Below are 17,930 nucleotides of genomic sequence, written 5' to 3'. Positions count from 1 at the left end.
CTACCTTTCATGGTTGTTTGATCAATAGGACTGTAAAGTTCCCAAATGTAAGGGGACTCCTGTGGTATTGACATATTTTTAGAAATCCATTCAGGTGTATTTTGTGGCTTTTGGTGAATGCATTCTAATGATCTAAAGTCACGCTGTTGCAACTGTCTGTAAAACACACAGTCCAGTTCAAAGTGAATGATGGCAGGCCTGTGTAGCAAATGGCATGTTTGCATAAAGGCCTACTGTAGCTCTGATTGTCTACGGTGCACCGGTCTGCGTAGACTCCGGTCCTGGACGAGACAGATGTTTTTATTAGGTTTTATTTACTGCAGTGTCTATTAAATTGTCCAAACACACGGACACTTTCCCAATCTATATTGCTATAGCAGTTTCACAAATGACTTAGTATCTGTAAATCCCAGACATTCTAAGAATTAATGAAATGTTAAACGTTAAGTGCTCGCTTTTCAGAAAATGTTTTTAAAAGAAAATCTTCCTGGGGTGTCTATGAACAGGTTTTAATAAGATTTCATGTTGCTAAAATGCTGTCAGTTCCACTTTAAAGGAACTGGTATAATGCTTTTAATTTCCTGGTAAAATGAAGGTAAACATTACCTGAATACAACAGGGAGGTCCTCCTCATATCACCTGGCTGGTATGTTCTAGTCCCTCATGTCATATCACCTGGCTGGTATGTTCTAGTCCCTCATGTCATATCACCTGGCTGGTATGTTCTAGTTCCTCATGTCATATCACCTGGCTGGTATGTTCTAGTCCCTCCTCATATCACCTGGCTGGTATGTTCTAGTCCCACCTCATACCCGGCCTCCCGGGTGGCGCAGTGGTCTAGGGCTCTGCATCGCAGTGCTAGCTGCGCCACCAGAGTCTCTGGGTTCGCGCCCAGGCTCTGTCGCAGCCGGCCGCAACTGGGAGGTCCGTGGGGCGACGCACAATTGGCATAGCGTCGTCCGGGTTAGGGAGGGTTTGGCCGGTAGGGATATCCTTGTCTCTATGTAAAAATGTAATAAAATGTATGCACTCTACTGTAAGTCGCTCTGGATAAGAGCGTCTGCTAAATGACTAAAATGTAAAAAAATAAAAAATATCACCTGGCCGGTATGTTCTAGTCCCTCCTCATATCACCTGGCCGGTATGTTCTAGTCCCTCCTCATATCACCTGGCCGGTATGTTCTAGTCCCTCCTCATATCACCTGGCCGGTATGTTCTAGTCCCTCCTCATATCACCTGGCCGGTATGTTCTAGTCCCTCCTCATATCACCTGGCCGGTATGTTCTAGTCCCTCCTCATATCACCTGGCCGGTATGTTCTAGTCCCTCCTCATATCACCTGGCCGGTATGTTCTAGTCCCTCCTCATATCACCTGGCCGGTATGTTCTAGTCCATCATATCATCTGGCTGGTATGTTCTAGTCCATCATATCATCTGGCTGGTATGTTCTAGTCCCTCATAGCACCGTATGTTCTAGTCCCTCATAGCACTGTATGTTCTAGTCCCTCATAGCACTGTATGTTCTAGTCCCTCCTCATATCACCTGGTCGGTATGTTCTAGTCCCTCCTCATATCACCTGGCTGGTATGTTCTAGTCCCTCCTCATATCACCTGGCTGGTATGTTCTAGTCCCTCCTCATATCACCTGGCTGGTATGTTCTAGTCCCTCATATCAGGTCACCTGGCTGTATGTTCTGAGAAGTGTAAGTATTGGGACATAGACCCCTTGTGTATATGTGTTTTTTTGGTTTTACTATCCTTGTAGGGACCAGACGTCCTGACAATGATAGTAAAACAAGGAACATTTAGACAAATGGGGACATTTCACAGGTCCCCACAAGGAAAAGGCAATTTAAGGCTTAGGGGTTAATGTTTAGGGTTAGAATTAGGGGTAAGGCTTAGGGAAACTATGATAAAAAAAAAAAAGGGAAACAATTGTTTAGACCCACAAGGATATTAAAACAAACATGTGCTTGTGTGACTAATCAGGTTCTGAGGTAGTGATTAACACTAGGAACACTGACTTAACTAGCATTGTGACCAGATAAACACAATGGTCATCCAAGGCCTGATTGATGGAAGGCTGCGGGGTACAAATGGGTATCTGACGCTATCACTGTGGTCAGATAAACAGGGAAGTCCACCAACCCAAAGTCTGATGCAAGAAGGTGCAATAAAACTGTGAAAGCAGTTCCTGGTTGATTTCCTCTCTGGAACCAGCTCATATCAGGGTTTGATTCATTTGTTCAGTAACCTATTTCTGTTGAAGGGCCTTGCATACAGAGCAGAGGTTTATGTCGTTTTATCTGAGCTAATAAAACGTATGTACATGTGTAGAGGAGGTGGCTTTAGCTCAGAGGGCTAGTACAGTCCAAGTCAAATTGGCAACCTGGGTTCAATACAACGTATGCTGTATGCATGCAGGATGCACGTAATCTATCGAGAACAATAAAAGGTATCTCATGAAAGTCACACCTCACAACTGACATAGGCGTGCACAGGTTTTGATTGGCTGAGGCGGCCAATCACCTGACCGCTGTGTCATTAGACTTGATAAAAATCAGTAATTTATGACTCTGCAAAAACAGACACAGCCAGCCAGCCGTTAATACTGTACTTCTGCCAGGGGACTTTTACAGTGAACAATATAAAAGTGACGTCCTCCTGTTGACAATGTCCAACCGCTACTGACTCAGTCAATACACAGAGCAGTGTATCCCCTTCCATTATAGATGCTGGGGCGGGACAGCTGTTCACCTCTGTTGCTGCGTCCCAAACTAAAACAACTTGGCTTCAAATTTGGATTTAAAAGACCTTGGATGTTGTTTTGGTGACTTCTGTGCTCCTTCTATAGAACAATGGAGAGAAAACACCAGTTGCCCTACGACAGCATGGTTTGGAGCAGTGGTCAAGGAGGTACATGTCGAGATACAAGACATCAATCTGATGAATACAACCCCCCCAAAAAGAGTTCGCCTGAAAAGGTTCAATCTGGAGTGGCTGAAAACAGCAGCGCGTGTGTGTTGATAAAATACTTTCCATAGTGTGAGCTGCTCAAACAAAGGGGTGTGATGGGTCCACACTCAAAAAGGATGTTATATAAAGCTTACTTCATTACTCAATGTTTTTAATTATTTTCACTGCATCAGGGATAGCGTACACAGACGTTTCGGCTTTACAGCCTTCTTCAGCGTGCTGTGTGAGCTGCTTCCATGTTTTTTTGTTGAATAGATAACATAAAAATATATATTTTTATAAAGTGATTTGTATCCTCTTTTAATGAGAAGGCACACACAATTCAAAAGTGTACGCACACGCGCACACACACGCGCACACGTTGCTACTCCTTGTGAATATTGATTTCACTCCCAGCTGCACAAACACTGACAGCTCTGTCAGTGCGATAAGAGAAACACCAAACTGGCCTGTGATCCATGTTCTGTTCTAATTATTTTGGCCCACATCCTGACAGACTCTGACAAGCTACACTGCTCTCTAGTTGACAGTCAGAGAACTGCAGTGGCAATATTGACTGAGCCTTTCTGACAAAAATGGGACAAATAAAGCATTGGGAAGAGATGAAGCCCTGGTACCGACTTTGTTTTGTAAACACACAGAGGAACACAGGAGCAGAAGGCAATGTTACCTGAGAGCTGTTCAGCTGGAGTCTGTGGTGGACAGAGACAAGACAAACCTGATCTACAACGACTCCACAGCTCAGACACTCACTGGTCTAGGCAACAAAGGGAGAGCCGCATTGTGATGTTACAATCACACAGGACAGTTCTTTAGCACAGGAGTTCTTTATGGAGTCTCAATCACAAAGGACAGAACGCTGACACGGGTGAGGCTTGAGGTCACCAGCTATGTTTCCATTAACTTGTCGATTTAGAAAGTTTGCATAGAAAATACATGTGACAATTGCCTGCTAGGGTGCGTTTCCATTGCACTATCTTGTGTCGATGAAAACAGCTGGACATAATGACATCACACCTAAAAAATAATTTTGTTGAATGAAAATGTTGAAGTGTTTCCACTTCCCCTTTAGGCAAACTGTGCATTAATACATTTCCCTCCCAACTATCGGTTTCATGTCTCAGGTAGTCCGTGAAAGCCAGCATAGATAGAATGCAATAATTTACTAATATTTGCCATATTCTAATAATTAATCATGTACCATCGTATCGCCATGGGCCGTGCCATGGTGAGACTTGCACTCCTGTAGATCTGAAATAATTGGAAGGTGAAACTTGCCAGCCAACCAGAAGAGCAAGGCGAAGCAATTCAGGCATTCTTGAAAGTCAGGACAATTCTTGTCTTGCAAAGAAAAATGCTTATAGTTGGAAAAAAAAAAGTATTTCACAAGACCTAGGCATTTACAATGATGCCCCATTCAGAACAACTGGAAGCTCAGAACTCCGAAATAGCAGACTTCAGTGCATTCAGAACTGGGAACTCTGGGGGGGAAAAAACAAGCTCCGACTGGGAAAAAATAAAAATCGATTTGTACAGCCATCCGACTCGGAAACTCTGGCCTCTTTCTAGAACTCTGACTTTCTGACCTGAAGATCACTGATGTCATGATTTGACCTATTTTTCCAAGGTCCCAGTTGTTTTAAACGCGGTATCTATTGTGGAGTGAGCTTAATAGTTACGCAGTGACATCACGTGCCCTGCGTACCTTCAAAATTATTCATCAATCATATTTTTATTTTTTTTTAACACCGTTTCCACCGTCATTTGCCACAATAAAATTTAGACAGAAGAAAAATCCACCCGTCGAACGGATAAAAATGTTGTCGATCTTTAGAAAATGTATCCTGTATATATATTCCGTTTCCATTACACATCTCAATCATTTTTATTTGCAACATTGCTTTTGTCGAATAAACCTGGGTCAATGGAAACCTGCTTATTACTGCCACATTTCTCAGATCTCACAATTGCACATGGTCTCTCTCTGATGTCACAATGGCACAGAGTGACATTTGTAGTGTCACAAACAAGAGTGACGATGTCAGGGTGTGTGTGTGTCTGTCTTACCTCCTAGGCTGAGAGCGCCGGTCATCCTCCCCACTGCCAGACTCCTGAGGAGAGAAACACACAGATGGTTAACACAACATCAATGTGGTCAGCTAGTCCAGACAATGACCAACTCTCACACTGACCAGTTGGAGAGTAATGGATCCCATTTAACTGATTTTTTAAAAAGTATTATAACTGTAATCCACTACCTTACCAGCAAAAATATTGTAATCAGATTGACAGATACGTTTGAAGAACTACATGATTATTTCTAGTGTAACTTTTCAATTCAGAAAGAATGTTTGCACCATTTTTCTGACACCTTTCTGTTTCAATAATCAGGGTTCCATCCAACCATTTCATGTGGATGAATAAAAAATCATGACCGGGCTGATGGAAACACAATATGCCAGTACAATTTTATAAATTGCTAACAGACAATTTATTTGTTGACATCGTGGGATTTATTTTTGTCGATACAATTAATTATGTGAGAAATTGCGGTGGAAAACGCCTTTATGCAAAAATATTGATATAATATTCATCATTTCGGAATAAACTTGGAGTCACGCGATATGTTGTGTGGTCCTCCCACTACGACTCAGGAAAGCATGCAGTTTATTAAACTACATATTAAATAAATTATGATGAACTTCACAGGGTGGTGAAAGTGCACGTGATGAGCTTGATGCTCCTTTCCAATACATATTCAGGGTCGTATTCTGGTGACATAATCGATGTGGCTACCATTTGACAAATAAAAATAAAATTTCTCTTATCCATAATTTCATTGTCGGTAGCCGTACCCGCACTGTATATGTGACCTGTTGAGCAGTTGGCTAGAGCACACCAGCCTAGACCAGAGTGGGCACATTTGCTTTATAACGCAACAGTATGTGACCAAACCATCAGTAGAGTTGAAAATGCGATGGAAACTCATTTAACTTGTATTTTTCCATTTGGTACCTGGAAATTGAACCTTTATTATTATGTCTATACATCTTCACGCACAGATTTGTATCCGCAATAAGTCCGTTTGATGGAAACATCTTGTGTGAAAAAACACGCCACATGTACATTTTTAGAAAATTCGCATGAAAATTGGTTGCAAATTGGATGGAAACCTAGCTAAGGACATTGAAATAAGCATTGAAAAAAGGTGCAAGTTTAAGTTAGTTTCGCCTGAGTGAGTCTGACCACAAGTCAGAGACCACTATGATGACCCACCAAATACGTTAGCTAGGCTAGGGGTTAGGGTTAAGTTTAGGAAGGAAAGGGTTAGCTAACTTGGTAAGTATACTGAACAAAAATATAAATTCAACATGTAAAGTGTTGGTCCCATGAGCTGAGATAAAAGATCCCAGAAATGTTTCACATATACAAAAAGCTTATTTCTCAATTTTTTGGGCACAAATTTGTTTACATGCCTGTTAGTGAGAATTTCTAATTTTCCATCCACCTTACAGGTGTGGTATATCAAGAAGATGATTAAACAGCATGAACATTACACAGGTGCATCTTATGCTGTGATTGGTACAACATTCCAGAGGCCACACTCTTCAATTGCTGTGCGAAGTTGCTGGATATTGGCAGGAACTGGAACGTCGTACACGTCGATCCAGAGCATCCCAAACATGCTCAATGGGTGACGTGTGGTGAATATGCAGGCCATGGAAGAACTGGGACATTTTCAGCTTCCAGGAATTGTGTACAGATCCTTGCGAGATGGGGCTGTACATTATGCTGAAACATGAGGTGATGGCAGCGGATAAATGGCATGACAACGGGTCTTAGGATCTCGTCACAGTATCTCTGTGCATTCAAATTGCCATCAATAAAATGCAATTGTGTTTGTTGTCCGTAGCTTATGCCTGCCCATACCATAACCCCACCGCCACGTGGGGCACTCTGTTCACAATGCTGACATCAGCAAACTGCTCGACCACAGGACACCATACACGCTGTCTGCCATCTGCCCGGAACAGTTGAAACCCAGATTAATCCTTGAAGAACACTCTTCTCCAGTGTGCCAGTGGCCATCGAAGGTAAGCACTTACATACTGAGTTGGTTACGACGCCGAACTGCAGTCAGGTCAAGACCCTGGTGAGGACGACGAGCATTCAGATGAGCTTCTCTGAGACGCATTCTGACAGTTTGTACAGAAATCTTTGGTTGTGCAAACCTACAGTTACATCAGCTGTCTGGTGCCTGGTCTCAAACAATCCTGCAGGTTAAGAAGCCAGACGTGGAGGTCCTAGGCTGGCATGGTCTGCAGTTGTGGGCGTATGCTTAAAAGATTCTGGTGAAAATACGCTCGGCCTTTATCAAAATGAAATGTTTTGGCATATTTTCAGTGTGGAACCTGTTTATGTTAAGGGGATTGTAGCCTAAGCTAACCAATTCTGAATGGCTCTAGCAGTTCCTAAAGTGGAAAATAGACAAGTCGCAATTATTCCAAAACTGCATCTCGTTGTCGGAACACATTTTCCTACTTCAATCAACCAGTCCATTTATAATTTGTGATAAAACTGTCATCATTTGGCAAGGAATGTAGCTTGTGTATCCCATCAATTAGATATGTTTTTATAGGAACTTTTACAGGGTCCAGTGGGGTCCTCCCCCTAAATTTTTATTTTACATTTAAAAATGCATTTCCTGCAATTCTACAAAGTTTGACTTGACTTATCAGGCCCATTTTCTGGGTGATTTTGATGAGGATTTTGAAACCACAGTATAAGTGGACGGATAAGTGTTAATTTCCTGCTACTCTACACAGTTTGCCATGAGGCTGAGAGAAAATGTTGCAGTTTTAAAGTAACAGTCCAGTGAAAATCACACTTTTAAAAAGTTCAGATTCTGTTAAACCCCTAGAGTCAATATCCATGCCTCCACAGAAATCTAATAAGCATAATTTTTTTTAAATCCCATGAAAGTCTGTCAGTTTAAGTTAGATGAATCTGTTTTTTTGCATTTGACGCGGTGAAAGGTGACAGAGCGGTGTTTGTCAGCCCATGAGACATCCCGGAAATTGGTATTCTGTACTGTTTGAACGGGTCGGACAACAAACTATTATGAACCCTGTATGGAAAGATTAGACTCTCACGATGGCGTTCTCTGTCTTGAGACTCATCTGAAGTCGGTACAGCCGATCTGCCAACTTCTGTCTTTAGGGGGTGAACAGTTTGGGCTACACACTAATCTGTGTAAAGGAGAGACTCTCAGGAACACGAACATGTTAGTTGTTTTCTCTGGGACACCCACAGGCCTCACAAGACTTGTCTGAAGGCCCCCTGGTACCAGTCAAAAAAATGTATGGAATTATATATGGAAATGTTTTAGTGACAAAAATAAGGGGTTCATTTTTTATTTATTTTTTATTACTAATGTTCCCTGATCTTTCTTATTTCTCAGGATATAGGACAGACACATCGGAACAAACTTCCTTTCGATTGTTTGGGGGTATCTATCAGTTCCATGTAGTGAATCTGTTATTCAATGCGTTTTTATGGGCTAATAGCAGTACAGCTAAATAAAATGTTTACATCAAATTATTGTATACACTGCTCAAAAAAATAAAGGGAACACTTAAACAACACAATGTAACTCCAAGTCAATCACACTTCTGTGAAATCAAACTGTCCACTTAGGAAACAACACTGATTGACAATAAATTTCACATGCTGTTGTGCAAATGGAATAGACAACAGGTGGAAATTATAGGCAATTAGCAAGACACCCCCAATAAAGGAGTGGTTCAGCAGGTGGTGACCACAGACCACTTCTCAGTTCCTATGCTTCCTGCCTGATGTTTTGGTCACTTTTGAATGCTGGCGGTGCTTTCACTCTAGTGGTAGCATGAGACGGAGTCTACAACCCACACAAGTGGCTCAGGTAGTGCAGCTCATCCAGGATGGCACATCAATGTGAGCTGTGGCAAGAAGGTTTGCTGTGTCTGTCAGCGTAGTGTCCAGAGCATGGAGGCGCTACCAGGAGACAGGCCAGTACATCAGGAGACGTGGGGGAGGCCCATAGGAGGGCAACAACCCAGCAGCAGGACCGCTACCTCCACCTTTGTGCAAGGAGGAGCAGGAGGAGCATTGCCAGAGCCCTGCAAAATGACCTCCAGCAGGCCACAAATGTGCATGTGTCTGCTCAAACGGTCAGAAACAGACTCCATGAGGGTGGTATGAGGGCCCGACGTCCACAGGTGGGGGTTGTGCTTACAGCCCAACACCGTGCAGGACGTTCGGCATTTGCCAGAGAACACCAAGATTGGCAAATTCGCCACTGGCGCCCTGTGCTCTACACAGATGAAAGCAGGTTCACACTGAGCACGTGACAGACGTGACAGAGTCTGGAGACGCCGTGGAGAACGTTCTGCTGCCTGCAACATCCTCCAGCATGACCGGTTTGGCGGTGGGTCAGTCATGGTGTGGGGTGGCATTTCTTTGGGGGGCCGCACAGCCCTCCATGTGCTCGCCAGAGGTAGCCTGACTGCCATTAGGTACCGAGATGAGATCCTCAGATCCCTTGTGAGACCATATGCTGGTGCGGTTGGCCCTGGGTTCCTCCTAATGCAAGACAATGCTAGACCTCATGTGGCTGGAGTGTGTCAGCAGTTCCTGCAAGAGGAAGGCATTGATGCTATGGACTGGCCCGCCCGTTCCCCAGACCTGAATCCAATTGAGCACATCTGGGACATCATGTCTCGCTCCATCCACCAACACCAACGGCGGATGCTTTAGTCCAGGTCTGGGAGGAGACCCCTCGGGAGACCATCCGCCACCTCAGCAGGAGCATGCCCAGGCGTTGTAGGGAGGTCATACAGGCACGTGGAGACCACACACACTACTGAGCCTCATTTTGACTTGTTTTAAGGACATTACATCAAAGTTGGATCAGCCTGTAGTGTGGTTTTCCACTTTAATTTTGAGTGTGACTCCAAATCCAGACCTCCATGGGTTGATAAATTTGATTTCCATTGATAATTTGTGTGTGATTTTGTGGTCGGCACATTCAAGTATGTAAAGAAAAAAGTATTTAATAAGAATATTTAATTCATTCAGATCTAGGATGTGTTATTTTACTGTTCCCTTTATTTTTTTGAGCAGTGTATATTTTTTGATACATCAAAGAGCAAAATTATCCTTTGTATGAACCTCTCAAAACAATCCCATATAGCTTAGTAGAACCCTCCCTCCCCCAAATCCTGTGAAATGACGTCAACACATACTGGAGGAGTTACTGGCTAGCTACAAGTGGCCAGCTTAGCTAACACACTAGCTTCTGTACGTCGGTCATGGCGCGCATGACTAGAATAACACGTCGATGAACCACCAAAGGCATACCCCATTTCTGTTTGAAAATTGAGGAAGGAATAGGAGATGGGCCGTTTTTCATGCCCAAAGTCAACCGTTAAAGCTAATTTCCTGCAATTCTACATATGTGGCCATAGTTTATGACGTGTTCTTATGCTATCTGGGGGCCCCCCCAACCTCTTCAGGAAAAAAAATATTTAACTTGACCGTTCATGCAGCCACAATGCACATTTCACCAAATAGTTCTACAGTATTTACAAAAAAGATTTATCTCTACAATTGAGTAGGCTAATAAGTCCTTAGTTTTTAGATTATGCTCAGGTTAAACAATTTGGCTAATCTATATTTCCAAGGCTTGAAGATCAAGGGGTATTTAATGAATTGGAATGACTGGAAATTATACAGACTTTGGTTTTTAATGTGGAGATATAGCCTAATCAAATTATTATCTGTAGGAGAAAGCAATGGGTTTAGAAGACTAGATGTCCAACCCATCAAGTGAAATGCAACACCCAGTAACTATGTATCTAACATTGATTTATCCTGCAATATATGTTGTTCAATTGGTAATATTCATTTTTGATTACTTTACTGAGTTTGGATAATCCAAAAGTTACTTCACTGATTACATTTAGAAAGTAACCAATCCAACCCTGGCACTGACACACACCAGAAAATGACCAACTCTCTCCGTGTCACACACACCAGAGAATGACCAACTCTCTCCCTGTCACACACACACACCAGAGAATGACCAACTCTCTCACACACACACACACACAGAGAATGACTGCGTGCAACAGGCTATGCAGTTTAACTACCCCTATTAGAGCAGAGACGAGCCGTTCAGCCTGGATTCAATTTTCTCACCCTCTCCAGGAAAATGACCTCAGTCTGTTTATAAGGCGCGGTCCGAGAGAAAAAGATTCACACACAAACATGTTTACATTCTCCCTGACTGTCTAGTTTTTATTTTGGTGATTGTTAGTTCTCAAAGATGATCTTATTTAAAAAAATATATAGCTCCATTATCTTTCCTACATACTTTATCTGGTTTTAGTCGCTTAAATTTACACTGAAAACATTTTACCATCTTAAATAATTTCCCAAAAATATATACATTTATTTTTTTAAATTGCAGTGGGGGCCATTATTTATCAACTGCAATGCACCTCTGCTAAATGCATACAGGGAAAACACTGATCTCCATCTTAACACAGCTATAACACGTTATACTCCACTAGTATATATTTTATGCTTCTATTTTTGCAACAACAAAAAAAAGAGAACCATTAATGTATATGGCTGAGCGAAGATATTATGACCAGAGCCTCAAAATGGAAATTCATGAAGAGTGGGGAGACAGTGTGGTTCAGGGTTTGGTTACCGAAAATGGAGCGTGTGTGTTGGTCAGTGTGGACAGATACCAGGATGGGGACAGGTTTTTGTGTTTGTCTGGACAGGAAGTGAGAGGAGAAGCACAGATTCCTCCGGTCGGGACATTTACATACATGCAAAACCCTCAAGGTGAATGGAAATGTGTGCATGTAGTTCAAGACATGTCATATGATGGGGCAGTGAGATACCCAATGGGTTGGATGATGAACTTCACCTCAATTATCTTTAAAAAAATAAGTATACTTAACTGTCAATCAATATCCTCCATCTTTAAGACAACGGAAAAATCCTATGCTTCATTATCTAAATATTAAGAGTGTGGGATTTGAGGACATGTTGGCCGGAGAGTAGTGCAGGAGATAGGGGTCAGAACAGGTGGGTTTGGGCAGGTGTGATGTTGTAGATGTGTGCGTCTGTATATATGTTTTGGATTGTTTTAAAAAATATATATAAATTCATAAAAAAGTAGTGTGTTGTGAGGCATCTGCAGGATAGGACGGTAGGGGATGATGAGGTGAATCCCCACCGCCATTCAACGTTGTCCACTTTGACAGAGAAGGGTGATCTACTGAGTGTAGGAATCCCTTGACTCCATGGAGTATTACAGCAGCAGTGTGTGTGTCTGGCTCTCGTTGTCATAGCAACACTGTATTGGAGCTGGCCAGGTTCACCATGGGGTTCTAGAGAGCGAGAAGACCCAGTGGGCATCTCACAAGACACCTCACACACCACCACCCAGCCATGGGACACAGCGCATGTATGCGTTGTGGGTTTTGTTCATTAGGATCCCCATTCGCTGATGCAGCAGCTACTCCTCCTGGGTCTACACAAAGGATAGATAGATGTGCATTTATTTGTATCCCCATTAGCTTTTGCAGAAGTAGCAGCTATTGTTTCTGGGGTCCTGTGTGGAGGGCAGGGGGAGCGTAAGCAAGGCTATCATCTGGCCTCACTCACAGAACCTGTTCAGCTGGGGGAAGGCAGAGAAAGACGTCAATGACAGGGTCATGTCCAAGATCACAATGCCGTTGAGGAACGTTCTGCAACATAACTCAACAACACAACCTCAGTTCACACTGCTTGTTTTGAGAAAGCTAAAAGCAAATGACAGGTTGTATTTCTTTCTGTCCCCCCAGACCGCCAAATCAGTACTGTCTTTGACTCCAAACAGGCTCAACTGGTCGAAACAGACAGTTCAAGGACAGACTGACAACAACAACCATGGTAGTGGTTTACCTTAGTTTGAGGCATCTTCGGCAACTAAACTGTTACGCCATAACACAGAGCTGCTTCCCCGATAGGCTGACACTGACTGACTCACCAGAGCACAAACACTCAAACTCTGGTGAGTTTGTGGCATTGACTGGTGTTATGACTAATCTCGCATCTTCATGAGATCAAGGTGTTACTCACAATATATCGTGATCTGATAACATCGCAATGAAGTCCTACCATTTCACTTCGGCCCAACAGACTTCTGGTTTAGATGAAAACACAGAATAGGGGAGATACACATAACTTTTTGTGTATGCAAAAAGGCAGAAAATTGGCTGATTTTTTCCCCCTTTGTTTAAAAAAAAAGTAGGGTTGCTGCAGTTTCTTATTATCTACAGTGTGAGAAATGTAGAGTAAGAGTACTTTCTAAAGGCAGAGCACCCAATGAGGGACGTAGTCCTGAGAAGTGAACCACTACTATTGCTTGACTTGTGGCATTCAAGAGCTGAAGAGAAAGAATGAGAGGGATTGATCGTTGGAGTAGTGGCATTATACCGTGCTTCTACATCTACATTGCTTGCTGTTTGGGGTTTTAGGCTGGGCTTCTGTATAACATTTTGTGACATCGGCTGATGTAAAAAAAGGGCTTTATAAATAAATGTGATTGATAGCTGCTAGAAGATACTGAGCCTACTTTACACTTGTTTATACTGAGCTGCACGGGAGTCAAAATGCTGCTGGTTTTACCAGAAAACTGCAATTTTCATCCTCACGCTAGCTAGCATTAGCCACAGCAGCAATTATGGAATGGCACGCCTGAGAGGTTTGTTTTTTCGACCCATATCTCGTGCCAGCTCCATGATTGCGTTCGGACCCCAGTGCAGTTCAGTAAAAACAAGCATAACAGTTGGAATATTCTGGCAAGATTGACAGATAATACTACACTGTACCCAAGACAGACACATTGTATGTTGAGTGAATAGTTATCTGGTTCTTCAGGCAGCCTACAACTACTAGCACTCACTATTATGCAAGTGACCCTTGGACCATGCAGGAACCCAGAGCACTATTTAGCAATGTGCAGCATGAACTCTTGCTTCCTCATTGCCTGACAGGCTTCTGTAATGGGGCACAAGGCACACAGGCGGTGTGTAAATACCGGAACCCGGTTCAGCTGCTTTGCATAGATAGATAATACGTCTACACCGGTCAAGGCAATAAACTACTAGTTTACATGCCAACGACACAACAGTCTAGAGACTTGTAAATTACCCGCATTCATACGCGTCACGAGTACCACAAGGCTTTATATCATACTGAAGAGCAGGAAATGTGGCTTTAGTTAGTTACTTCTCCAACGAGAAACGGGTCACGGTTTATTCCAGGAAACAAAGAAAGTAACCAAACCATGTTCCTGGTCTGATAAAGTGTTTTTTGATGACTTGGGGAGGCCAGTTATTCTAGTGAGCGAACCTGCCCATTTTACAGTAGACTACGGTCACTCGCTGATGTGTCTAGTAGCCTGGGCTTACCGGCGTGTAAGTTACGTCGCGATGTCAGTAGCAGCTGACGAAACCTACCAGACAAAATGTAGCCTATATTTCTCCTCATGAAACCATACTAAAGATGTGATACGATTTAACATACGTTTTATTGTCTGTGCTTGGTAAATTTGTTGCAACAGTGATAGATAGCTATAATACATCACATTTAGACTGATACATTTGCTACTGTATTCCAAAATGAATACATTTTACGCATGCGTACAAGTACAAAGGCAGTTATGTACAGTCCGCAAAAACAGCGGAAATCAACCCAAAGCTACGAGCGAGAGATTCGATGGTTGGGGGGTCGAAACGACCGTGGCTTACCGAAACACAGGGGCTGGAACTGGTGCTGGGGGTCGGCGAGCGCTGCACGGTAACCAGCGCCATTCAGCGACCGGGAAACAGATACCTGAGAGAAAGCGACAACGGAAAGACGGTCATAATTGTTTCAAGAGAAACCCGCTGTACCCGTGGTATTCGCTCGTTCGTTCTCAGGCAGTTACCTACTCCCCGGCTATTTCCTCTGTATGGAGGATCAGCGCATGCGCAGCAACCGCCAGCTGTTAATTCCGATTAACCCGTGCTGGAAACAGACAAAGCAGCAGACAATACACCAGAGGGGTATACAGTGCATTCGGAAAGTAATCAGACCCCCTCACTTTTTCCACATTTTGTTACATTATAGCCTTATTCTAAAATGTATTAAATTGTTTTTATTCCTCATCAATCTACACACAATACTACATAATGACAAAGCAAAAACTGTTTTTATTTTAGTTTTTCAAATGTATTAAACAAAAAATAAGAATGAAATATGACATTTACATAAGTATTCAGACCCTTTACTCAGTACTTTGTTGAAGCACCTTTGGCAGCGATTACAGCCTCGAGTCTTCTTGGGTATGACACTACAAGCTTGGCACACTTGTATTTGGGGAGTTTCTCCCATTCTTCTCTGCAGATCCTCTCAAGCTCTGTCAGGTTGGATGAAAGATAAGCTTGAAATGGGCATAGTCTAATTGATTCAACAACCAAAAACACATATTTTCTTAGTTAGCTGGCTAACTCATTGAGCCTTCTTTGTAGTATACCTCTGAGTGTAGACTATGAAGTGATTTCCCACACTCTCCATAATAATAAACATGGCTGTCTGACTTGTCTTCTGCTGGATTTACATTGCCATTCTAGTCATTTAGCAGATGCTCTTAACCAGAGCGACTTACAGGGCTAGGTAAGATAACCACATATCTCAGTCATAGTATATTCATGTTTCCTCAATAAAGTAGCTACCAGCAAAGTCAGAGCTAGTAAGGGTGGAAAAAAGTCAAGTGCAAGTGTTTGTTTCTGAAAGGATGTATTTTTTTTGGGGGGGGGGGGGGGGTATTTATGATACTTTGAAGAGGTAGTGTTTCAGATGTTTTTGGAAGATGGGCAGGAACTCTGCTGTCCTAACGTCAGGGGAAAGCTAGTTCCATCATTGGGGTGCCAGGACAGAGAAGAGCTTGGACTGGGCTGAGCGGGAGCTGTCCTCCCGTAGGAGTGGCAGGGCCAAGAGACCAGAGCTGGCAGAAAGGCGTGCTCAGGTTGGGGTGTAGGGTTTGAGCATAGCCTGAAGGTAGAGTGGGGAAGTTCCTCTTGCTGCTCTGTAGACAAGTACCATGGTATTGTAATAGATACGAGTTTCGACTGGAAGCCAGTGGATTGTGTGGAGGAGCAGGTTGCCATGGGAGAACTTACTTGCCTTTTTTTGTGTGCTTTAAGAGTCTTTGAAAACTATATAAGTTGAATAAATTATTATTATTATATGCAGTGGGTCGTCAGGACAAAGGTTTGGATTGAAACCCTACATTATCCACTATCAGCTCAGTTTTGAACTAGTGAGCACGGTGAATCTGAGGGAGAAAGTCAAGACTGTGTTTCTTAGCTCCTGTGGCACAAGACTCGCTGCCTGTCTGAGCTTGCACTATGCTGCTACTCTCTTTAACCGCAAGTAGGTAGAAGATGTCACTAAACACAAATCAGTTTTTGTTTTCCCAGTTTAATAAATGAGATCAGGACAGGGGTGGGAAAACTACGGCCCGCGGGCCCATTCAATCCAGATCCGGGCCCATGGGAAATATGACCATTTTATTTGGTCAAAAGTATGTGGACAGCCATTCAAATGAGTGGATTCAGCTATTTCAGCCACACCCATTGCTGACAGGTGTATAAAATCGAGCACACAACCATGCGATCTCCATAGACAAACATTGTCAGTAGAATGGCCCGTACTGAAGAGCTCAGTTACATTCAATGGCTCAGCTGCGAAGTGGTAGGCCACACAAGCTCACAGAACAGGACCGCCGAGTGCTGAAGGGAATAGCCATTGCATCAGCTGTCTGCGGTTGCAACACTCAATATAGAGTTCCAAACTTCCTCTGGAAGCAATGTCAGCACAAGAACTGTTCATCGGGAGCTTCATGAAATGACTTTCCATGGCCGAGCGGCCACACACAAGCCTAAGATCACCATGCGCAATTCCAAGCGTCGGTTGGAGTGGTGTAAAGCTTGCCGCCATTGGACTCTGGAGCAGTTGAAACATGTTCTCTGGAGTGATGAATCACGCTTCACCATCTGGCATTCCGACAGACGAATCTGGGACAGGCTGATGCCAGGGGAACGCTACCTGCCCCAATGCATAGTGCCAACTGTAATATTTTTTCATGGCTCGGGCTAGACCCCTTAGTTCCAGTGAAGGGAAATCTTAACGCTACAGCATACAATGACATTCTAGACAATTCTGTGCTTCCAACTTTGTGGGAACAGTTTGGGGAAGGCCCTTTCCTGTTTCAGCATGACAATGCCCCTGTGCACAAAGCGAGATCCATACAGAAATGGTTTATCAAGATCGGTGTGGAAGAACCTGACTGGCCTGCACAGAGCCCTGACCTCAACCCCATCAAACACCTTTGGGATGAATTGGAATGCCGACTGCGAGTCAGGCCTAATCGTCCAACATCGGTGCCCGACCTCACTAATGTTGTTGTGGCTGAATGGAAGCAAGTCCACACAGCAATGTTCCAGCATCTCGTAGAAAGCCTTCCCAGAAGAGGCTGTTACAGCAGCAAAAGGGGGGACCAACTCCATATTAATGCCCATGATTTTGGATTGAGAAAATTAATGCCCATGATTTTGGATTGGTTTTTGGCCTGAAAACAAAATCTGTTCGGCCCTCCGTTGAATTTCGAAATCCCGATGTGGTCCTAATGGCAAACTATACTATCTATAGTGCACTAGTTTTGACCAGGTTCTCTGTTCAAAACTAGTGCACTAAATAGAGAATAGGGTGCCATTAGGGACACTCCCTGTATTCACACCATCCACACATACAGCTGTTATGTCAGCAGGAAGTGTATCGCCACCTCCACCACTTCCTCTTCCTGTAGC

The 17,930-nt window shown here is 43.3% G+C and overlaps 1 protein-coding gene across 1 annotated transcript in view; it reads right to left on the bottom strand.

Moving 5' to 3' along the window:
• ssh2b (slingshot protein phosphatase 2b) overlaps positions 1-15,039 on the bottom strand; it is a 37,961-nt gene extending 22,922 nt beyond the window's left edge. The window contains exons 1-2 of the mRNA XM_055935628.1: positions 14,829-15,039; positions 5,044-5,087 (exon numbers count right to left, since the gene is read on the bottom strand). Of these exons, the coding sequence (XP_055791603.1) occupies positions 5,044-5,087; positions 14,829-14,891 (107 nt within the window). The 5' untranslated portion in view covers positions 14,892-15,039. The remainder of the gene's footprint in view (positions 1-5,043; positions 5,088-14,828) is intronic.
• Between the last annotated feature and the right edge of the window lie 2,891 nt (positions 15,040-17,930).

Source organism: Salvelinus fontinalis, chromosome 10, assembly GCF_029448725.1.
Source record: "Salvelinus fontinalis isolate EN_2023a chromosome 10, ASM2944872v1, whole genome shotgun sequence".
Lineage (NCBI taxonomy): Eukaryota > Metazoa > Chordata > Actinopteri > Salmoniformes > Salmonidae > Salvelinus > Salvelinus fontinalis.
This window is presented reverse-complemented; position numbering and strand designations above follow the sequence as displayed.